Source organism: Nomascus leucogenys, chromosome 3 (genome assembly GCF_006542625.1).
Source record: "Nomascus leucogenys isolate Asia chromosome 3, Asia_NLE_v1, whole genome shotgun sequence".
Lineage (NCBI taxonomy): Eukaryota > Metazoa > Chordata > Mammalia > Primates > Hylobatidae > Nomascus > Nomascus leucogenys.
The window spans coordinates 39,960,178-39,984,393 of NC_044383.1; the positions used below are offsets into that span (position 1 = coordinate 39,960,178).

General features: G+C 43.1%; 1 protein-coding gene across 1 annotated transcript in view; it reads right to left on the bottom strand.

The window, feature by feature from the left end:
• The window catches only part of PDE6C (phosphodiesterase 6C), a 56,131-nt gene extending 37,652 nt beyond the window's left edge, over window positions 1-18,479 (bottom strand). The window contains exons 1-8 of the mRNA XM_003255234.3: window positions 17,811-18,479; window positions 10,241-10,393; window positions 10,045-10,134; window positions 8,953-9,093; window positions 5,418-5,492; window positions 4,362-4,426; window positions 4,192-4,258; window positions 1,746-1,793 (exon numbers count right to left, since the gene is read on the bottom strand). Of these exons, the coding sequence (XP_003255282.1) occupies window positions 1,746-1,793; window positions 4,192-4,258; window positions 4,362-4,426; window positions 5,418-5,492; window positions 8,953-9,093; window positions 10,045-10,134; window positions 10,241-10,393; window positions 17,811-18,290 (1,119 nt within the window). The 5' untranslated portion in view covers window positions 18,291-18,479. The remainder of the gene's footprint in view (window positions 1-1,745; window positions 1,794-4,191; window positions 4,259-4,361; window positions 4,427-5,417; window positions 5,493-8,952; window positions 9,094-10,044; window positions 10,135-10,240; window positions 10,394-17,810) is intronic.
• Between the last annotated feature and the right edge of the window lie 5,737 nt (window positions 18,480-24,216).

Consider the following 24,216-nt stretch of genomic DNA (forward strand, 5'->3'; position numbering starts at 1 on the left):
CGTTCTCCTGGGCCAGCTCTATTCCCACTCTCTGTTTAGACAATGACTGCTTAAGGTTCAGACTCTAGAAAATCATTGTCCCCCTTTTGCTGGCATGCATCCTATTCTGACATCCACCTGCCATAAATATAGGGGTCAGGCCTGGGCACAGCATGGTCACAAATAAGCTTCAATTGCAAGGAGGAAGGAGCTAGAGCAGCCATATGGTGTTTACATGTTTTCCATGTCAATCAGCAAAGGGAGGAGCAGGCAGATGCACGTAACGAAGCAAGTGTGTACAGCTTTCCCCAAGGTGTGGTGTGGTTCTGCAGCTAAGGAGGCACGCTGCAGCCTGGGGAAGGCTGGCTTTTCCTGAAAGGCAGAGATGGGGCTCTGCATGTGAGAGAGACAGAAAAACAGACCCCAACAGTACCCACCGGGGAGGGCAGTCTCTATTTCTGACTGAGATCAGGGCTCTAAGAGGATGTTTTTTTAAACACAGGACAGAGAACAACAAGTGCCCAGAGGCAGAAAAGAAGATGCTGTGGAGCCAAATGCCAGTTTATCTCTAACAGTCAGGTTGGGAGGAGGTGACAGGTAGGGAGTGGGTGGCAGAGATGACAGGTGAGGAGGGATGGGCAGGTAGAGAGGGGAGTGGCAGAGATAACAGGTGGGGGGTGACAGTTGGGGAGGGGGTGGTGAAGACGACAGGCTGGCCCTTCTGGTGTGCTGGATGAACTCAGGGGGCAGGGAGGGATCAACTCAGGTCTGCAGCCAGGTTCCAGCAGGAAGCCCTGATGGGGAGAAGTGGGTCGGCTAGAGTAGCACATACTGAAGCTGATTCCTGGGAGCATCTGGTGGTGAGTGGAGGCAGATTCCCCAGGCAGTGGGTCTCTGCACAGTGGAGAAGGAAAGATACAACTGAGTCTAACAGCAGGAGAAGCTCTAAGGACTCAATCGGAATTGTTGATTTTCCTGAGAACAGTTGCAATAAGCTGCAGGGAAGGGCTGCTGAGAAAACCACCAGGAGAGCAGGATTCAGGATGTAGGATGTAGCCAGCCAATCACGCATGCAGAGAACGTTTATTGAGCACGAATACTGTGCCAGGCACTGTTGAGCCCTTAGATCAGGGGTCCCCAACCCCTGGACTGCAAACCAGTACTGGCCCATGGCCTGTTAGGAACCAGGTTGTACAGCAGGAGGACAGCAGTGGGCACTCGCGTGAAACTTCATCTGTATTTACAGTCACTCCCCATTGCTCACATGACCGTCTGAGCTCCGCCTCCTGTTAGATCATCAGCAGCATTAGATTCTCATAGGAGTGTGAACCCTATTGTGAACTGCGCATGTGAGGGATCTGGGTTGTGCAGTCCTTATGAAAATCTAACTAATGCCTGATGATCTGAGGTGGAAGTTTCATCCCAAAACCATATCCCACTCCACCCTCATTCTGTGGAAAAATTGTCTTCCACGAAACCGGTCCCTGGTGCCAAAAAGGTTGGGGACCACTGCCCTAAATGACCAGGAGTGTGAGCAAATGGAGGAGTGGCAGGTCCCTTCCCTGGCCTTTTGTCTTATCTTTCTTTTCTTCCTTCATTGAAGAATCTGCTACTTGCTGGCCCAGCCAGGGTGAGTGGGAGATGGACCCGTGTGTGCCTGTGGCCACACCTGAGCATCAGGCAGACTCTGGGGGTGGAGGAGAGGCGAGAGCATCCACCCCCCACCCCAGCCCCGAGAGGTGAGGCCTGACCCAGAGTGCAGTTACCTGAAATGTGAAGTATTCATCCGCAGGGGCATTCATCATGTTACAGATCTGGAAGGCAAGAGGTGACAAATGTTCTGAAACAGTGTGTGGTGGAGCCCTCTTGACTCACAAAGCAGAATAAGAAAGAACGCATTGGGAGTGAGGATTTCCTACATGGCTCTTGACTGCTTGCAGGCAAATGGACCTCAGCTAGGCCACAGCTGCTAACAACTCATTCAAGATGGCTTCCCTGCTGCTAATTAAATCACTGGAGGACATGTGGTACCGTCTCTGCCCCTTCCCACTCCCCCAGACTCCAGGGAATCCCCTTCAAATTCAAAGCAACAGGCTGCTCAGGCCAAGGAGAGGAGAAAGCTGAGAAATCCTAGCTCTGCTACAGCCAGTATGAGCAGCAGAGCTAGGATTGCTTTTTTTCTTCTTCTTCTTCTTCCTAAAGTGAGATTTGGGTTAGAAGATGATGGTTAAGAGGCAGGAGGAAACAGCCAGATAGGTTTTTAGTTACACCAAAGTAAGGATTCAGTGAGAGATATCACTTCACTTAGTGGAATTCACAGACTATTGCTCACATCTATAAGGACAAGAAATCACTCCATTTTGGGTCATTTTAAGTTTTCTGTACTTTGGGTTGTAATCACAAATGGATCTTAATAAAAGACCATGTCTTTCCAAGAGATAATTAAAATCACAGCATTTTATTTGATTTTATTTTTTATATTTTTTGAGACAGAGTTTTTGCTTTGTTCCCCAGGCTGGAGTGCAATGGTGTGATCTCGGCTCACTGCAATCTCCACCTCCTGGGTTCAAGCAATTCTCCTGCCTCAGCCTCCCAAGTAGCTGGGATTACAGGCACCCGCCACCAAGCCCAGCTAATTTTTGTATTTTTAGTAAAGACGAGGTTTCACCATATTGGCCAGGCTGGTCTCAAACTCTTGACCTCAGGTGATCCACCTGCCTTGGCCTCCCAAAGTGCTAGGATTACAGGTGTGAGCCACTACGCCCAGCAATCATAGCATTTTAAAGCCAGAAGGGATCTTAGCAATTAAGTTCCTACTTAAAAAAAAAAAAATGAAGAAATGGAAGCCTTAAGAGGTTAAGTGATTTGTTTAAATCTATGGGATGGAACTAGAACTGTGAACTCCAGAATGGGTGCTGGGGAAATCAGCTCTCCTGGCTGGGAATTGTGGAAATCCTTGGCTTGTATCAGTTGCCAATTTCTATGGTCCCAATTCTCCAGCCATGGGATATTTCAAGCTGCCAACAGTTTAACAACTTCCTCACAAAAGTCCTAAAAAACTAACAATCTAACAAGATCTAAGTGGGCTCCCTCCTTAAATCCCCACCTCACCAAACTCTGCCTGCCTCTTGGCCCCAAGGTAAGTGCTTTCTAAGAATAATTGAATGAACCATGTCTACTATTTTTGTAGTACTCTTACAAAGAAAATGTGAGAATCTTTCAAAGTTTTTATAAGCATATATAGCCTAAGAATTTAAGGAATCTTTCAAGCCATGCATTAATTTCATGATCTAACTTGAATAAATTACATCATTTGATGGGCTGAGCACCCTTAAACTGTGTTTTTGAAGAGGAAAAAAGCAGCTTATTCTTCTTTTTTGAACTTTTCATCAGCGATATCTGTTTTAGTCCTTTCTTTGAAGAACGTTATGTTCTGAATGTTGTAAGAACATTTACAGGTGGGTCAAGACCTTAGAGGCCCAAGCTTTTAACTCAATATTGGAAAGTTCCACATCCCACACCATCCCCACCCCATCTCCCTCATTTATGCTTTAAAAAATTGACTGATGTACTTGAGATAGAATTAAACCCAGTCATTAAATCGTAGTCATTGGATTCCAAAGGATATCTGAAATGTGTGTGGCTGCAGAATAAGAAATTGAAGGATGGAGGAACCTTTCTCATGCTGACCAAATATTTCTGTGTAGAGTTCAGAAGTCTCCAGTTAACCTATATTTGACTGTCAAGGTTCTTCTCTCCTTTGTCTTACGCCAAAGGAAGTGATCATCTAGCTTTTTTTTTTTTTTTTTTTTTGTTTGGTTTTACACGGAGTTTCACTTTGTTGCCCAGGCTGGAGTGCAATGGTGCAATCTCGGCTCACTGCAACCTCCACCTCCTGGGTTCAAGTGATTCTCTTGCCTCAGCCTCCCAAGTAGCTGGGATTACAGGCATGTGCCACCAAGCCCAGCTAATTTTGTATTTTTAGTAGAGACGGGGTTTCACCATGTTGGTCAGGCTGGTCTTGAACTCCTGACCTCAGATGATCCGCCCGCCTCAGCCTCCCAAAGTGCTGGGATTACAGGCATGAGCCACCGCGCCCAGCCCATCTAGCTTTTGTTGGGTGCATTCTTGCTTTCACAATTGTATCTATCTCTTAGCTAATAAGAGTTTCATGCAATATTATTTAAAATTTGAATTTGTTCAATAACTTACAAATCCATTTTCAGCGACATACGTTGGCAACCCACTAATGAGTGTCCAGTGGTCTGCAGGAGGTGTCCTTGGGGAAGAGAAGAAGAAAAAAAACCATTGCAATATAGAGAAATGCAATATGTGCAAAAATACAACGGCAACTGCGGCAGCAACTTCCTGTCAATACTCACGGAATCACTTTGATCTCTTCTTTTCCATGTAAAATGTAATCAATGATTTTATAAAAGTTGACTTCCTAAGAAAGAAAGAGGATATTATGAGCATAATGTTATTTCCCAAAGAAATCATTTTTCACTGGGGAACTTGTACTTTAAAACTCTTACAAATAGAACCTTATTTCCCAACCACATTATATTATAACATAAATTATCAAACTACTTATATCCTGACTACAAACTTATAGTAAAACCAGAAATATTATTGGCTGTTTATCTACATGCACAAGGCTAAAATAAATTTTGTTTTTAAAAAGTTGAATTGCCCCCAAACAGCTTTTGGGGTGAGGGGGATCTTTGTCTACCAAATCATCAGATAGTCTGTTTTTATTTTCAAGTGATCCCTTTTGTTGTCCAGAAAGATCTGACATTAATAACTTCACTAGAACAAATCACGTAATTTCTCAACTGTAGTCAGTTTTACATTATATATAGTGACCCGTACCCTCCTTTCATCAGTGACTTATCTGAACAGGTGCCTCAGAAATAGGAGGTTACACTGCCAAAGCTGGAAGGGACTAGAGAATTATTCTCTCTGTTTCATGAGGCAGATGATGAACCTGAGGCCTGGACACATTCCATCCCCTTCTCTTTCCTGTGTGCTATGGACACAGGGGTTTCTGCCTTCATGAAGCTTGCAGTCAAGGGGGAAAGTAAACCTAACCCAACCCTTCCTTAGAGATTCGAATCCCATATATCTGAAGAAGGGCCCAGGTACTTCTTTAAAATGTTGTGCAGGTGGCTCTGATGCATCCCTCCCTGTTGAGAACCACTGGTCTACCAAGCCCTGGCTTTATAGAAAAGGAAACGGAGAGGTTCAACAAGGAGTTAAGGCAAGGGCAAATCAGCTCTAGCTTGGGGCAGAGCTGGGACTAGAACCTCAAACTCCTTGTCTAGTGCTGTTTCTACTACTCCAGGTCTTCGCAGGCCAGTGCTGTATGCACTGTGGCCTCTTAATTTTAGCACCTGACACCATGCACAGATGGCATCAAGGAAGACATTTGCACGTACCCTGCCATCAGGTGTCTTTGGACCTTTATAAGGCTCTACTTCTCCAAGCTTGATTGGCCATTCATCGTAGAATTCCTGGAGGCAATTAAAGTATCATTAAACACACTGTTTCATGACCTACCATATTTTATATGAATTTTATGTGTTTGTATATTTTATGTTAATCTACATAATTCTGGAATTTCAGTGCTGAAAGATCTACAATTCACAGCAATACTGATTAGGAATTTTTGACTGTGAACATGTTACTTAACCTTTTACATCTGTAAAATAGGGATAACAATAGAATTTGTACTAAAGAATTGTTGTAAGGATTAAATGAATAATACATATGTAACATCTACCCTGGCACATAGTTCAAAATACTCAATGTATAGCAATTCTTTCATAGACAATTAAGCTAAATCTGGTTTAAGAGGCTTGGCCAAGGTCACACAGAGTGGCCAAATGTTGGTTGCTTTACCCAACATTCATTCTCTGTCTTTTCCTTGCTAGCATAACCTGATATGATTTGAGTATCAGGTGGTAATTTTCCATCAGACCACAGCCCATGAGTGGTCTACATGAGGTGCCTAGATCAGTTGAAGAGCAGGTATGTGGCCCAGCTCTGGACAATGAAGAAGGGGGAGAAGTCTGCTGAGGGACTACTGGCAAAAGGTATTCCTCAGATAAAAGCTGATGAGAGTGACATTTGGAGAAAATGCCTCCCAGTTGTGTCATGTCTATGTGCCATGATTTGAACTGCAACAGCCATCTTTCCACCATAAGAGGAGGCCTCACCAACATGCTGCAGGTAGCAGAGACCTTGCCAGGAAGAAAGAGAAAGCCCCCGGACTTTAATGACTACGCTGATCTCTGAATCAACCAGCACTAGCGCTGCCCTACCTTGTTAAGTGGGAGAATAAATATCATATTGTTAGAGATGCTTTTAGCTGTGTCTGATGTTTCTTACAGCCAAAAGCATCCTAACCAACATACTCAGCTAGAAAGTCCCAGAACCAAGTTCAGAACCCAGCTCTCCTAGTGCTTCATCCTATGTTTATCCACTTAGAACAATTACTCTGAAAAAATAACTTCCAATCACACGAATATGAAGAATTATAAATAAGGACAGGTGCGGTGGCTCATGCCTGTAATCCCAGCACTTTGAGAGGCCGAGGCGAGCAGATCACTTGAGGACAGGAGTTCGAGACCAGTCTGGCCAACATGGCGAAACCCTGTCTCTACTAAAATACAGAAAATCAGTGGACCTGGTGGTACAGGCCTATAATCCCAGCTACTGAGGCATGAGAATCGCTTGAACCTGGGAGGCTGAGGTTGCAGTGAGCCAAGATCATGCCACTGCACTCCAGCCTGGTGACAGACCGAGACTCTGTCTCAAAAAAAGGAAAGAAAAGAAAAGAAAAAATATATAAATAATATGGTATCATTAGTTATTTTGAACTACAAGGGTAGCAACAGAATTAAAGATGACGCAAGGGCATTGTATTGTGAATAATATTAAATGTTTCAATATTTCTACTTTAATTAAATATTTTTAGAACACAAAAACCTAAAGTTGGTAAAGATAATATTGATTATCCACCTAGTATGTAAATTCTAGACACTATATACATATAGTGTTTCTACATATAAAATATATATGTATATAATCTCTAATTCTCACAATTGATAAGAGAGATGTCCTCATTTTACAGATGAAGAAGCCAAGAATCAGGTACATTAAAAGACTTGCTGACAAGAAGAACAAAATCAAAGAGCTGACACTACCTGACTTAAGATTTGCCATAAAGCTGCAATAATCAAGACAGTGTGGTATTAGTGAAAGAATGGACAAATGAATCAATGAAACAAAATAGAGAACCCAGAAATAGACCCTCACAAATATAGTTAACTTGGACAAAGGAGCAAAGGCAATGAACAAAGGATAGTCTTTTCAACAAATTGTGTTGGAACAACTGAACATCTACATGTAAAAAAAGTGAATCTAGAAACAGAACTTGTACCTTTCACAAAAAATAACTCGAAATGGATTATACACCTAAATGTAAAACATAAAAGTTTAAAAATTCTAGGAGATGACATAGAAGATCTAGGTGAACTTGGGTTTGATGAGACTTCATAGATACAACACCAAAAGCACAATCCATGAAAGAAAAAATATAGAAAAATTGGACTTCATTAAAATTAAAACGTTCTGCTCTGTAGCAGACACTGTTAAGAGAATGAAAAGATAAGCCACAGACTGGGAGAAAGTATTTGCAAATCACATATTTGGTAAAGGACTTGGACCCATAATATACAAATAACTCTTACAATTGAATGATAAGAAAACAACATAATAAAATGTGGGCAAAAAATCTGAGCAGATATCTCTCTAAGAAGATATACAGATGGCAAGTAAACATATGAGAAGATGCTCAACATCATATGTCATTGGGGAACTGAAAATTAAAACAACGAGACACCACAACTGATACCCCAAATACTAACATTAGCAACTGCTAATACCCAAAATACTGACATTAACAACTGCTGGTGAGAATGTACATCTGGTAGACATGCAAAACAGTAAAGTCACTTTGGAAGACGGTCTACCAGTTTCTTACAAAGATTAATTTGTCTTACAATATACCAGCAATTGCCCTGTTTGGGATTTACCCAATTGAGTTGAAAACATGTAGACACACATAAACCTACCTACAATGGTTACAGCAGCTTTATTCACAATCACTAAATATTAGAAGGAACCAAGATACCCTTCAACAGGTGAATGGATAAACAAACCTGCCATACAGTGGAGTATTGTTCGGTGATAAAAGAAATTAGCTATTGAGTCATGAAAAGACATGGAGGAAACTTAAATGCATATTCCAAAGTGAAAAGCCAGTCTGAAAAAGCTACATACCATATGATTCCAACTATATGGCATTCTGGAAAAGGCAAAAACTATAGAAACAGTAAAAAACAAACTGTGGCTACCAGGACTTTGGAAGGGGTGAGGGAAGGTTGAATATGTGAAGCACAGAGGGCTTTCAGGCACTGAAACTAGTCTGTCTGATACTGTAATAGCAGATATATGACATTACACATTTGTCAAAACCCAGAGAACTGCACAAAGGATGAACCCTCATGTAAACTATGGACTTTAGTTAATAATAATATATCAATATTGATTCATCACACCACACTAATGCAAGATGTTAATAACAGGGAAACTGGGAGAGGAGATTGGGAGGGAAGAGGAAACTCTGTACTTTCTAATCAATTTTTCTGTCAATACTATTCTAAAAATAGTCTATTAATTAATGTAAAAAAAAACAGACTTGCTGAAAACCCATACTACTAGGAAGTGGAAAAACAAAGATTCAAGCCTACATCTTTTTTGCTCCAAGACCCACACTTTTACCTCTGTTCTTGTGATCAATCATGACTAATTATTTACATAGCGTATCTGTTTTTTAAGGATCACATTTCCTGTGGTGTGTTTTATAGGCGATGTTAGATGAGACAAAATGTGTAGAATAATAAGAACCTTCTCCTTGGTCATGTCCAACAGTCCAATGGAGTATCGTTCACAGTTCAGATATGTTCTAATCGTGTAGAGTGCTTTGTGAAACTGTCGCTCAACATCTGTGAGTTCTTCAAATACTTTATTGGCTGACCACATGAGGATCTGAAAGTAGGTATCAAAAAGAAAACAGTTAGAATAAAGTATGCTATGGAGAGATAGAGCATTCGCCACAAGAAAACATGAGGTGCATCAAATAAAATAAATGCATATCATTGGAAAGTACAATTCTGATTTTGAACATGTGTACGTCCAACAAACTATTCAGATCCTCTAGGTGAGATGATGAGTAGACCTTTGCAAGGCTGTGGGTCTATGGAGAGAGAGAAGCTATGATTGGTTCCTGTGTCTAGATGTTTTGGCTCCAAAGGGGAAGTGCCCTGAAATCGGATGCAGGGATGGTCCCTGGGCGGAGAATCCAGTATTGGTGGCCCACTGGCTCCTGCTGGCCCTGATGTGGAGAGAACCACATACCTCCTTCCATGCATCCTGAGCTAGTTGGAGGTAACCTTACCTGGAGAGTTGAAATGGGAAGGGACCTCCCTCTCAACCTCTACTCGTGCATTGTACTGGTGAGGAAACTGAGGTCCAGAGAGTGGGCCAGACCTAGGTATCTTAGGTACCAATAGTGCTCTTTATCTCTCTGTCTCATGGAATTAGGAATAATACGCTCCTCAAATTAATAGGTTTACTATGACCCAGGAATTGCTACAAGCTTTATGTGAGAGCTAATCGCTAATAGTCAGAACAACCATCTGAAGTAGGTACCATAATTGTCATCACCATCTCATAGACAGAAATGCCAAGTCCACTCGGGACCTAGACTGAAGAAAGCCAAGCCAGTCGTGCACACAACTGGAGAGCTTGGGGTGCAGGGGAGTGTGGGTGGGGAGAGTGGAAGGAAGATCATGAGAGGACACGGGGGACTGAAGTTTGGGGATCTGCTCCACGTGGCTTAAACCCCCAAGAGGAATAGAAGGGGTCTGAATTTGTTGTCTCTGGGTGGCTTTGTCAGAATAGGTCAGCATGGAATGATTAATGCTGCCTTCCTTTTACCTGGCTTCTTCGGGATTCAATACTGTACATGTAGCTGGTATGATGAAGCCTTAGGATGATAGACACGAAGTTGAGGTATTTGGAAAAGACCTACAGACGGCAGAGAAGAACAAGTTATGGTTGTGACATCTTTTCTTTGGTTATACAACAAATAAATTTCCTGAGCCTCCAACCAGATGCCCAGGGTTAGCATTACCTCTTCATCCTGTTTGGAAAATTCAGCTGCATTGACTTTATTAACTGCCATGATCACAGCAAGAACCTCCTTGCCCACCACGATCGGGGTTGCCAGCAGGTTCTTAGTGACATACCCAGTTTGCTTGTCCATGAAGTCAGAAAAATGGCTGTTCTGAAAAAGACAGTCACACATTTGTCAAAGTGACACAGAATCATAGAGTGGTAGATCTAGGGATGATGACAGATCATTCTCTTTCATTTAAATGCTACCAACAGATAACCAGGGCTCCAGTACAGTGGTCCCCAGCAAACAATCCCACTCCACCTGCCATCCTATGACTGCATAGAATGGAATTGTCCATTTCAGAATAAGCACTGCCAACCTGAGCTATGGCCTATTTAGGTTAGGCTGAGGTTGGGCCAGAAGAAAAGAGGTGATGAGACAGCCAAGTGGAAAGTGAGGTGCTAAGAGGAAGAGAGGGGAAGGCACAAGGTTACAATAGACAGCAAGTGCATGCAGGGAAGGAGAGCACAGCTAGGAATACAGACACAGTTCATAGAGCGCTTGTCTGTCATTACAAAGGGAAAACATGCACTTGAAATCATCAACCCATATGTCATAACATAAAGCAAAAATTATCATTGCCCCCAGTTCCTTCCAATCTACTAGAAGAAATCCATGCTAACCGCTGGTGTGTCTCCTTCTATGCCTTTCTCTGTGCTTGAACAAAGAGTTTTCTATTTTTTCTAAAATTTCCTTTTCTAATTGCTTATAATAGTTTCATCACTTAATGTCTTAGGGACTTCCCTGAAGACCAGTGCACACGGATGTGAACTCACCTCTTAGATTTGTGCACACTACTCCACCCTGGGTGCTCTACGATCCACTCAACTGTCCTCTACTGATTCTGCCTGTTTATAGTTTTCCCCACTACCAACAATACTGCACTAATCCTTCTTGCTTTTATTTTTATGTGACAGATTCCCAAAAAAGGAAATCCCTTTTGCTGGATCCACAGGAACATACAGTTTTTCTTTACATAGATTACTTTGATGAAAGATTCACATTCTGAGGCTGGGCAGGGTGGTTCATGCCTGTAATCCCAGTACTTTGGGAGGCCGAGGCAGGCGGATCTCCTGAGGTCAGGAGTTTGAGAACAGCCTGGCCAACATGATGAAACCCTGTCTCTACTAAAATACAAAAACTAGCCAAGCATGGTGGCGTGCCCCTGTAATCCCCGCTACTCAGGAGGCTGAGGCAGGAGAGTTGCAGTAAGCAAAGATCGCACAATTGTACTCCAGCCTGGGCAACAAGAGCAAAACTCTGTCTCAAAAAAAAAGAAAAAGAAGAAGAAAGGTTCATATTCTAACTTCCACTGACCCTGTGTGAAAGGACCAAGGACTACCCTCTTGCCAGCATCAGATGCTTATCAGGTTTTTAATGTTCTACCAAGCTTATGTCTTCCATTCCTATTTTTTTTTTCTTTCTCTGGGAGAGAGGAAAGTGGACCTTCCCAGATTCAGACCTCATAGAGTAGATTCGAGAGATGGTTCTAATCCACTGGCCATAGCAGAGGCTGAGTAATGAGTCTAGAGAAGCGCACAAATGGAAGGGCTTGAGAAAAGGGTCAAGGAAGGCAATTATCTTATTAGCTATCATGTCAGAGAATAGCCACTCATGGTGGGTTTAGACCCAGCCTTCCTTGGGTCATGATATTCTTCGCTTTGAACCTAGGACTTCTTCAATTAGAACTGAACTTTCAGCCTTAACTCTGAGACTCAGCCAAAATTAGTGCGGTATTCCTTCCACAGTTGTATTATTTTCATTTCCCTGTGTTGGCAGTGCTTCTAAAAGAAGCACAAACCTTGGAGACTGGATTCTGTCTGGTTTCCCGTAGAAACAAATGTGAGAATTTTCTGGGTGTGTCATTTCCAGGCCAGAGTTTCCACCAGGGAACAAGGGCTGGTTGGCCAATAGAACTCACAGAGCTCAAATGAGATTAGCAGTCCTGAGACATGCCTCAGAATCACCTGCAGATTAATGCAGCAGATGCACTGAATCCTAATCTCCTACAGTGGAACCTGCACTTTTATGTGGCCCAGGTAATTCTTAGGCTCAACCCAATGGGGAATCACTCCTGCAGAGGATCACCAGAAATGGTACCGCTGTCAGAGGAAATGTGTGATGTAAAGGGGATAAAGGCAGCCCCTCACTCCAGATCTCTTCTATACCCTTCCCAAAGTGGAAACACACAAACCAACTCTTGAGGCATCAGCATTGCATAAAGGCAAGGAAGGTATTGGAGTCAGTCTTTCTTGGCTGAAACTGGGCCCCATTGTACTAGCTATATGGTCCTGGGTGTGTTACTTACCTTCTGTGCCTCGTTTTCTAATCTGAAAATAGGGGTAATACTTCCATCTACTGCCTAGAATGCCTGATGTGAAGATAGAATAACATAGTATAGGCTGAGCACTTAGAGAAAAAGGTGTCTGGCCATAGTATTCAGTAAGTACTGGGAAGAGAAACTTAGTACTTTTCTAGGCTTTCCTGAATGAGAAGTAGTTCTTTTGCAATTACCATTTTGCTTCTAGTTTTAATTTTTCTAGCCAATTCAAATCACTGAAGAAATCAGATGCCCGTAGCTGGATGTATGCCTCCCATACCGCAGAGCACCTTTCCTCCAGAAGGCCAGCACACTCCCTCACTCATGCCACCAAGAACCACATTTCTTTTCTATCCACTTTATCTGTTACTTCTCTCTGTTTCCCCGTAGCATCTTCACCCTCAGACCAAAGTGTCTACAGTTTTTGTTAGATTCTTTCTCTTAATCCACTGCTTGTCTAGGCCAGCCCCCATTGTTTCCCTTCCACCCTGTTATCCATGCAGATCACATCACCTTCATTTACACAGCCTGGGCACTAAAGGAATCATCGAAATACCAGAAACGTGCACCATGGGATGAAGTTAGCCAGGACTTCTTTTTTTCTTTTTCTTTCTTTTTTTTTTTTTGAGACAGAGTTTCACTCTTGTTGCCCAGGCTAGAGTGCAATGGCGTGATCTCTGATCACTGCAGCCTTCACCTTCCAGGTTCAAGCGATTCTCCTGCCTCAGCCTCCCAAGTAGCTGGGATTACAGGCACCTGCCACCACACCTGGCTAATTTTTGTATTTTTTAGTAGAGACAGGTTTTTGCCATGTTGGCCAGGATGGTCACAAACTCCTGACCTCAGGTGATCCGCCCACCTCAGTCTCCCAAAGTGCTGAGATTACAGGTGTAAGCCACCACGCTTAGCTGGCAGCACTTGTTTGCAAACACATTTCACTCTGCAGCTTCAAACTTAATGCCATTTTATTCCAGATTCTAAACACAAGGAAATGTTCTTAAGTTCAATGGACTGTTTTGAAAAAATGGCTTGTAAGTTTCAAAATTTAATACTTGCTTATTATTGCATCTGAAAGCCCTAGATAAACCAGCCATCAAGTTACAGGATGGGGGTGGGGGAGGGGTTTTTGTGTTTTATTTTCACTAGCTCAAAAAATCCTTAGAGAAGTTTCTTTGCATAAATCCTGCGTGTGTCCCTTGATGGTTCTTCAGAGAAGCCCTTGAAGGCAGCTGGAGAACATTGTTTAGAGCAACAGGAGGCCTGATCCCTCATCAGATGTCAGTATTGCTAAATCCTGATTAAACACCCTTAACCCCTGAGATCCAAGGCAGAAGTAGAGGAGGAAAGGAAGAGAGAGGAAGGAGGACTTTTAAACCACAGTCAGAATCAGGATCACCCATAGTTCATGGACAGCTTTCCGAATAGAGAAAGAAACAACTTAAAGAGGATATCTCTCAGTTTCCTATTGTTAAAAGTCTTCCTCTCAGCACTTTGGGAGGCCTATGTGGGCAGATCACGAGGTCAGGAGTTCAAGACTAGCCTGGCCAACATAGTGAAACCCTGTCTCTACTAAAAATACAAAAATTAGCTGGGCATGGTGGTGCATGCCTGTAATCCCAGCTACTGGGGAGGCTGAGGCAGGAGAATGGCTCGAACTTGGGAGACAGAGGTTGCAGTGAGCCGAGATCGCACCATTGCACTCCAGCCTGGTGAAAGAGCGAGACTCCGTCTCAAAAAAAAAAAAAAAAAAAAAAAAAAAAGTCTTCCTGGCTTCAACTTGTTTTAAAACAGGCGATAATCACTGACCCTTTTTTGGCCAACCATATCCAGCTCCTAAACCCCTACTGGCATAATGACAATATTATCACAGCTATCATTTATTGAGCATCTACTATGAGTCAGGTCCTTAATATACATTTAATCTGTACATTTGCTTATCTCCATTTCTTAGGGGTAGAGACTCCATCACACAGTTACTAAGTCACAGACATGGATCTGCACCCAGGTCTGTGTGATGCCACAGCCCTCTCCCTATACCAGTGGCTTCCCTGTTACCTTCATGGACCCTCCAAGGTTGGGAGTATGTAGTTCTGTACCTTTGTCTAGGTGTGAGAAGTCTTTCCCTCACCTGAGCCCGCACTGATAACCAGAGGAAAGTTGTATGTGGTCAGGGATGTGGTAGAAAGAGGGAGGCCTCCAAAACCTGAGTTACTTCCCCAGATCTGCCACATCCTGTCTACCTAACTTTGAACGATTCCTACTACATAGGCTGGAAATAAAAAATATGATCCTTGTCAGAGAACGTTGTTTAAATTGTCAAGTGCAATGAAAAGAGGAAAAATTAATCAGATATTTCATTCGAAACATTGGTTTCTACTTCGTTTCCCATTGCAAATCTTACTGTAGCGGCTACAGCATGTGAAACTGCAGGGGTGTAAGGTAGGCGAACAGCACTGAACACGTACTCAGCTACCTCCGTTCCAACCCTTCTCATCCACAGACACATACTGTTGGGGGAGATACAACTCCTATGGCCTCAACTTCCGGTCCTCCATAGGACAGAGTTGGGCTAAAGACTTCATAAGCCCCTTCCATCTCTAATATTCCACAGTTGATTTGAAACTCATTTCCTCCTCCTGTATCTGCTTACCCATAGACCAGTGGTTTTCAACATTGGCTGCATATTAGAAGTAGCTGGGGGAGCTTTTTAAAAATACCAATGCCTGGGCCGGGTGCAGTGGCTCACGCCTGTAATCCCAGCACTTTGAAAGTCCGTGGGGGGTGGATCACCTGAGGTCAGGAGTTCAGTACCAGCCTGGCCAACATGGTGAAACCCTGTTCCTACTAAAAATACAAAAATTAGCCAGGCATAGTGGTGCATCTCTGTAGTCCCAGCTACTCAGGGTGCTGAGGCAGGATAATTGCTTGAACCCAAGAGGCAGAGGTTGCAGTGAGCCAAGATAGCGCCATCGCACTCCAGCCTGGGTGACGGAGCAAGACTCTGTCTCAAAAATAAATAAATAATAAAATAAAAATACTAGTGCCTGAATTCTAATCTTTGAGAGTCCACTGTAACAATAAAGCCACCAATATGGTTTTGTGGATTGTGTTTGTTTTTTGAGACAGGGTTTCATTCTGTCACCCAGGCTGGAGTGCAGTGTGTGAACACAGCTCACTGCAGCCTTGGCTTTCCATGCTCAAGCCATCCTCCCATCTCAACCTTCCAAGTAGCTGGGACTCCAGGCACACACCACCATGCCTGGCTTATTTTTGTATTTTTGGTAGAGACGGGGGTTTCCTATGTTGGCCAGGCTGGTCTCGAACTCCTGGGCTTAAGCCATCCACCCGCCTTGGCCTCCCAAAGTGCTGGGATCACAGGCATGAGCCACTGCACACAGCTTAATATGGTTTTAATGGATAGCGAGAGTTGGAAATCCCCACTCTAGAGAGAAAAAATGTGAAGAAGCAGTTGAAATGAAGAACCAATGAGGTCTCTGTCTTTCCCATGAGCACAGAACCATATCTGTCTTCAAAACACATTTCTGTGTCACACCCAGAACAGCCAAGAGCCCTCCAGAGAAGACAAGAGAGACTCCCCACTCCCAGATGAAGTGCTCCATCCGTGCGGTGATGCTCACCATGGACAGCCGCAGACCAAAACCACCTCCAAGCAGCTCCGTGCTTATTTCCTTCTCACCACAGAGAACTGGGCTCATCAAAGTATAACAGCAGACATCATTTTACCCATCTCTTCTTTAAAAGCCTTTCAAAAAATTGCTGAATGTCACTTTTTCAAGTTTGATGTGCTAGTAGGGATGGGCTCAGTTGGGGACCCTCAAGGAGCATATTCCCATGAGAAAAACCTCAGGATGTGCAGACATTGCCTTCCAGTTGGCTGTCTACGGAACTTTGCCCTAAGGACGCGCATCCATTTAGACACTTGAAGCAGCTGCAGTCAGGCTCAAAAGCAAACTTAACTCAGCTTAAACTCACTGAAAGGAGGAATTATTCAGGACTGAAGGCCCTACCAGGCCCCATGGTAACCCTTGCACCTGAGCAGTGTTCTGTGGTTGTTTGCAGAGAGTCGCTCATGTTTAATGACTTCCACATCTCTTGGGTCCGTGTGACCCTCCCCCTATAATCAGCTTCAGGAGGCATTTAGGAGATTATCCTCCTGCCTCTCCAGCTGCCCTATTCACCCCTGCACAGAAAGCATTTCACAGGTTGTTCCCATTCAACTCTGTTCCATCATAATCCACTTTTCCCTTTTTGTTAATGGTAAACCGTAATAATGGACCACATGTGTAGAGAAGGAGCTGCCAGGAGAATCTCCAAGCTGGTACCATTGATTATTGCTGAGGGGAGGGATGATGGGTGATTAGCATTGCCTCCTTTGGTTTATTCGTATCTTATAATTGTTTAAAAATGAACGTGTACTCTAATGGTAAGAATAAAGTTTTTCTATTTCTACAGGGGCATCTCAATACCTTGTATTTGTGCAGTATGCTGTTGGTCTTCAAGAGGGTCCAAACGTCCCACTTACATGATTGGAATTCATTCTTGAAAGATCTGGGTTATGGAGCAGTGGGAGTAGTCAATTGCACTTAACCATCACCTAAATTCACATATGTAATGAATTCCAAATTTGAACATCTGAACTTTCAAATGGCATCATTTTTTTCTTTTTGCACATTTGGTCGATAGATGAAAGAATTGATTTACTAGCAAATCCATCCAAAAAACCTGAATGTTTTCAAAGGACTGTAAATGAGAGGCATGGGGAGCAGTTCACAAGTCTTGGCATCTGGGCATGTTGGCCCATCTCCCTAGTGGGGTGGTTTGTTTTGCTGGTGTTGCTGAGAAGGAAAGTCCCCCAGGGCACTGGAGGAGGCGTAAGGGAGGGGGTGTGGAATGCACCAGATCCAGGTAGGATCACCTGATAAAATGCCAAACTTTACATGGGACATACTTAAACCTCAGAAAATAATAATTCATTGTTTATCTGAAATTCGAGTTCAACTGGGCAACTTGAAATTTCGTTTGCTAAATTTGGCAACACTAGGCCTGGGTGATCCTCTTCCCTGCCACCCACATTCCCCCGGTTATTGCCAAACCAATGCCACAAGGATAGCACTATCTCTCTTTCCCATTTGTTCCTCCCTGACCCTGCCAAGACCTCTGCCCCACTGTCATAAGGCCACCTACCTTTTGCACATCTGGGACATTATGAGTTTTCTTCGTGTGAGCAGCCCAACCCACTATCCCAATGTCCAATGGAAACACAACTTCTTTGTCAGGGCCCACCAGGTTGTCCTCAAACTTGGAGGTGGGGGTGACATCCAGCAACCTAGAGGCCACCTCAGGTGTGCCGTTCCGGGACCGGCACAGGAACATGCTGCAGCGGTCAGCCTGGAGCAGGTGGGCCAGCCTCTGCAGGGCCCTGTGAACCCCCTGCTCTGGGGTGCCCCCCTCCTCCTGCACGGTCCACAGCAGCTCCAAGCACAGGGCCGACTCCTCCACCTGGGTCAGCTCAGAGAAGGACATGCTGGACTGGACTGGCACCTGGCTGTTCTTGAAGATTTCTCCCAGCACCTCCACCCGCAACTTCCTGTCGAAGTACTCCTTGGCAAACTGAGGGTTCTCCTCCAGGTATTTCTCCACGGCATCTTGGTTGATCTCACCCATGGTGTGGCTTGCTTTGCTGCGTTTGTTCAGAAAGGACGACCTTCAGGGCACTACCTGAGGCAGAGTGATGAGAAGGAAATACATCCTGGTGGAAATTACTGAGGAAACCGTAAATGGTCCCTCATAGGACTTCCAAAGGTCAAGCAGAAAGCAGAGCTTTCAAACTGCCTGTAACTCTTGGGATGTGACAGAAGGCCCTGGCTTAGGGTGGGATTCAGGAAGCAGAGGATTAAAGAGTTCTTCAGGACACTAAATCCCTGAGCATTAGTAGCTCATAAGTCCCTAGTGAATCTTCAGAGCATCTTAGATCAGCCCAGCAAGTGGCAAGCTGAGGTGTCTATTCCAGAAAAATAACTGAATGTCAGCTGCTGTCCGCAGCAAGGAAGAATCACTGACATATCCATGAATGACATGACATTGGCAACAATTGGCACTTTGAATCGTTCTTGTATGATAGCTATAGGAAGCAAAACTATTTAGACCTCGGAAGTGCTTGGATTTTTTTTGTTTATATAGCAACTTTAATGAACATCTGGGAGATATGGAACAGTTTAGCATCACCACAACATAAAGGTGAATATTAATCTTTCCTTTTCTTAAAAGTCTTTTGATCACCAAGGTTGCTTGGCCTCCTCTTTCTCTAAAACCTTCACCTCTCAATCCCTGTCACTTTAGAAAGCTTGACCTCAGAAGTGTTTTAAAGGAATAAACCTCAAGCTTATTACTAAAGAGGTGAAGATAGCAAAATATTTGCCAATGATCCAAACCTAATCAAGTCATGAATTCAATGATAAGCCTTGTCGAGAGACTATAATTACAAAAGGTAACCTACATAGTTACTAGCTGGGTTTTTCTGCTAAGTATCTTAGTTAGGATTTTGTTTTCAATAGCAATAGCCAGAGGTCATGCGATTTTGCTCCAACATGCAGTCTATTAAATCTACTAGATGATAGATATCTTGTCTGTTGCTAGGATCCTTAACATCTCAGGGGCTACTGGCATAGAAAGAACACTTACCACTACTTAGTTTTGTTTAATGTTCACTTTCCTAAGCTTTTACATCTATTAAACACATTTCCTCAAATATTTAAACACTATTATGCAACTAATAATTCAAACTATTAATTCATGAACCAATTGCCTTCGATACTTAAATGTTGGTTTCAAACTTAGTCAAGGTGTTTTAAACACTTCAATAAAGCTACAAACCTAATATGAGAAATTCTCTTAAGTGGAAAACACACACGTTACAGTGACTCTAAAAATTATTATTACACCCACATTTAAGTTTGCTTCAAAAATAGAAACTCTATGCATTTCATTGAGTTCTCTAAGCTTTACCTCTCTAGATAGTAATCTTTTTTTTTTTTTTTTTGAGACGGAGTCTCGCTCTGTTGCCAGGCTGGAGTGCAGTGGTGCGATCTCAGCTCACTGCAACCTCCGTCTCCTGGGTTCAAGTGATTCTTCTGCCTCAGCCTCCTGAGTAGCTGGGACTACAGGTGGGTGCCACCATGCCCAGCTAACTTTTGTATTTTTAGTAGAGATGGGGTTTCACCATGTTGGCCAGTCTGGTCTCGAACTCCCAACCTCAGGTGATCCACCTGTGTCAGCCTGAGAGATAGTAATCTTATTAGTCACAAAGAAAAAGAGATCCGTGGAGGTTGCACATTCCCTGTCGTGAGCTGAGAGATTCTTGGTGGGAAACATGGTTTTCCCAGGGGTACAGAAACAGTCATTTGTTGAATTATGCCACTTCTTGTGATTGAGCTTCACCTGCTACCTCAAAGCACCTTGTCAGGTGCACACATTTTCTTGGACTGTCCTATGTCACACTCAACTCTAGTCTCAGGAGGTTCCTCGTTGGGTGACTATTTACTTCATAACACCCTGTTATTATAATTAGGATAATGCAGAAATGTATTTCCCAGGAGAGAGTTGAGTCAACTTAGTCACCCCTCCTATGGGACCATCCTCCTCATCTAACAATTTTGGACACTCTTTTTTACCTAGTTATTTTGTGTGACTCATGGTACAGGTCCTACTGCTCCTGTAAGTATGTGGCGTGCTCACAATTTCCTGGTTTCATCCTTCCCTCTTGAAACAGAGAGGGAAAAACACATATTTGCATTTCATATACAGACTTATACTTAATAGAAAAAACAAAAAACAAAATGCCCATATATGTTTACCTTTCATAATCTTTTTTTTTTTTTTTTTTTGAGACAGAGTCTCGCTCTATAGCCCAGGCTGGAGTGCAGTGGCGCGATCTCGGCTCACTGCAACCTCCGCCTCCCGGGTTCACGCCATTCTCCTGCCTCAGCCTCCCAAGTAGCTGGGACTACAGGCGCCTGCTACTATGCCCGGCTAATTTTTTGTATTTTTAGTAGAGACGGGGTTTCACTGTGTTAGACAGGATGGCCTCGATCTCCTGACCTTGTGATCCACCCGCTGCGGCCTCCCAAAGTGATGGGATTACAGGCGTGAGCCACCGCGCCCAGCCCATCTTTCATAATCTTATAAAAGTAAATATTAATTTGAAAAAGAAACATCCTATCATAGTCAGCATTCTTTTGTTTTTATAACTAGTTAGAGATTCATTCATATGTTCATTCTTTCTTTTTTTTTTTTTTTGAGACAGAGTCTCCCACTGTCACCCAGGCGCGATCTTGGCTCACTGCAACCTCTGCTTCCCGGGTTCAAGAGATTCTCTTGCCTCAGCCTCCAGAGTAGCTGGGATTACAGGTGCACACAACCATACCTGGCTAATTTTTTTGTATTTTTAGTAGAGACAAGGTTTCACCAAGTTGGCCAGGCTGGTCTCGAACTCCTTTGGTGATCTGCCCTCCTCGGCCTCCCAAAGTGCTGGGATTACAGGTGTGAGCCACTTCACCTGGCCTCATTTGTTCATTCTTTCAACATTTGTCTATTGATTGTCTGTTATAAGCAAGGCACCATTCTAGCTATTGTGATAGAGACTTCAAGTTCCCCTTATATTATATGATTGTTTCCTTCTCCCAGTTATATGGGAAGATTACTCTTCCTCCCTCTGGTACAGCCATATGACTGATTTTAACAAATGGTTTGTGGGCAGAAATATCACTTTCAGACAGGAACAATTAATTGCCAACGGGAGGCTCTCCAGGTCTCTGTTCCCTCTGCTGCCACATCAGTTTCAGATGAAAGGGCTCCTGAATCCCAGAGTGAGGATGTCATGTAACCGAGGCCCCTGCTGACCCGAGATGGACATGTAGCATGATGAGAAATAAACTTGTCTTGTTTTCAGCCTCGGAGACATGAGGGTTGTTGTTACTGCAGCATCACCAAGACAGTTCTGACAGTTACACTTCTACTGCCGGGGACTCAGGGGGTAGTCCCAGCATTACAAGCACTTGTGGTGTGGGAAGGGAGATAAGACTAGTGCATAAAAAGCCATGAGACATAGAACAGAATACGATTAATGCTGGAAGTGAGGCACATGTACATGGCTATCGGAGTTCACAAAAGGGATCATATCTAGGGTGGCTGAAGACAGGGTAGAAATCAAGAGTGTTCAGAAGCAATAGCATGGGGTGTAGGGTAAAACAGGGAGGACAGTGAGAGGTGACCCTGGAAAGGTGGGTCGGGCCCAGATTAGAAGGGCCTCAAAGCCTAGACTGAGGATTTTGAATCCTGGAAAATTTTTGAAGTGGGAGGCAACATTATTAGCGTTCTTCTTTACAAACTTAATGAGGAAGATAACTTGGAGGAAAACAAAATACTGGACATTGGGATACAGATTAAGATACTTATTGCATTTGGCTCATTATCAAACAACCTAAAAATGTGTATAGGCTTTGACCCTATAATTCTGCTTTTATGAATTCATCTTAGAGAAATAATTAAGAACGTATGTGATTAATACAGTTGCAAGGGTGCTTATCATGAGTGTGGGTATAAAAGCAAAAGATTAGAAATAGCCTAGACACTTAATAGTAGGAGGTTGAGTAAATAAATGGTATTAGATCCCTAAAATAAAAAGCAGCTATTAGGTTGGTACAAAAATAATTGCGGTTTTTCCCGTTACTTTTAGTGGCAAAAACCGCAATTACTTTTGCACCAACCTAATACTATTGTTAAAGTCTATTGACATGAAAAAATATTTATGATATGCAGTTAATTACAAACAGTATTGCAGCGTGATTCCATTAATATGCACGGACAGAGGTATATATACCAAAAATATTAAGTGAAATTATTTCAAGGCAGGACATGGTGGCTCATGCCTATAATCCCAGCACTTTGAGAGGCTGAGACAGGCAAATTACTTGAACTCGGGAGTCTGACAGCAGCCTAGGCAACATGGTGAAACCCCGCCCTACAAAAAAATACAAAAATTAGCTGGGCTTGGTGGCACACGCCTGTAGTCTCAGCTGAGACTGGGACTGAGATGGGGGGATGGCTTGAGCCCAGGAGGTAGAGGCTGCAGGGAGCTGTGATCGCACCACTGCACTCCAACCTGGGCGACTGAATGAGACCCTATCTCAGAAAAAAAAAAGTTATTTCAAAGTGGTGGGATTCAAGACATTAATTTTTTTCTTCTTTTTTTGCTTACCTGATTTTTGTAAAGTATCTACAATGAACATATATACTTTATGTAATAAAGAAATTAAGTCATTCATAAACAAAGATTTTGAAGGTATCTCTGCAGTCTATGGGTGAAGTTGCTTGGAAATGAAAAAGAAAAGGACAAATGTGAGACACAATCCAGCAAATGTGTCATGACAATTGACAGGACGAGGCAACTGATTAGTTAGAAAAAGCACGCAAGACAAGGGGTCACTGTTAACTACTTTGAGTGTTGAGCGAAGTTATGGACTGAATGTTTGTGTTCCCCTAAAACTCATCTGTTGAAATCCTAACCTCTAATGTGATGGTATTAGACGTTATGGCCTTCAGGATGTGACTAGGTCATGAGGATGGAACCCTCACAAGTGGTATTAGTGCCCTTATTAAAGGGCCCCCAGAGAGCTCTCTAGCCATCTTTCTTCCATGTGAGGATACCATGAGAAGATGGCTGTCTGTGACCTGGAAGAGGAAGATGGCCATCACTGAAACTGACCATGCTGGCACCCTGACCTCAGATCTCCAGCCTCCAGAAATATGAGAAGTGAATTTCTGTGGTCTATAAGCCACTCCGGCTGTGACACTTTGTTATAGCCACCTGAACTAAGACAAATGACATTTTATCAAAGATTTTTAAATGGGTAATATTAGAAGCCTCCTTTTAGCACACACACCAATAGGCTTTTCTTTCTTTCTTGTTCTTGATGAAGTCCTATGATTTCCATAGCTCTTCCTCTCGGGATAGTTCTTTGCAGAGCTTCTTGCCAGTGTTAGCAAGATCTTTGTGTCTCTTATTGGCTGTCTGCTACTAGGCACTGAAAAAAACAAAATCAATTTCAGAAAATAACATATTTTATTTTTTAAAATGTCTGATTCAGGTGGTACATGTGTAGGTTTTTTATATGGGTATATTGCATGATGCTGAGGTTTGCGCTTCAGTTGAACCCATTACCCAGATAGAGAGCACAGTACTCAATAGGTAGTTTTTCAACCCTTTCCTTTGTCCTTTTGGAGGTCCCAGTGCCTATTGTTCCCATCATTGTGTCCATGTATACTCAATGTTTAGCTCTCACTTGTAAGTAAGAACATATGGTATTTGGTTTTTTGTTCCTGCATTAATTCACTTAGGATAATGGCCTCCAGCTGCATCCATGTTGCTGCATAGGACATGATTTTGTTTTTTGTATGGCTGCATAGTATTCCATGGTGCATATGTACCACATTTTCTTTACCCGGTTCACCACTGATGGGCACCTGGGTTGATTCCATGTCTTTGCTATTGTGAATAGTGCTGTGATAAACATGTGAGTGCAGGTGTCCTTTA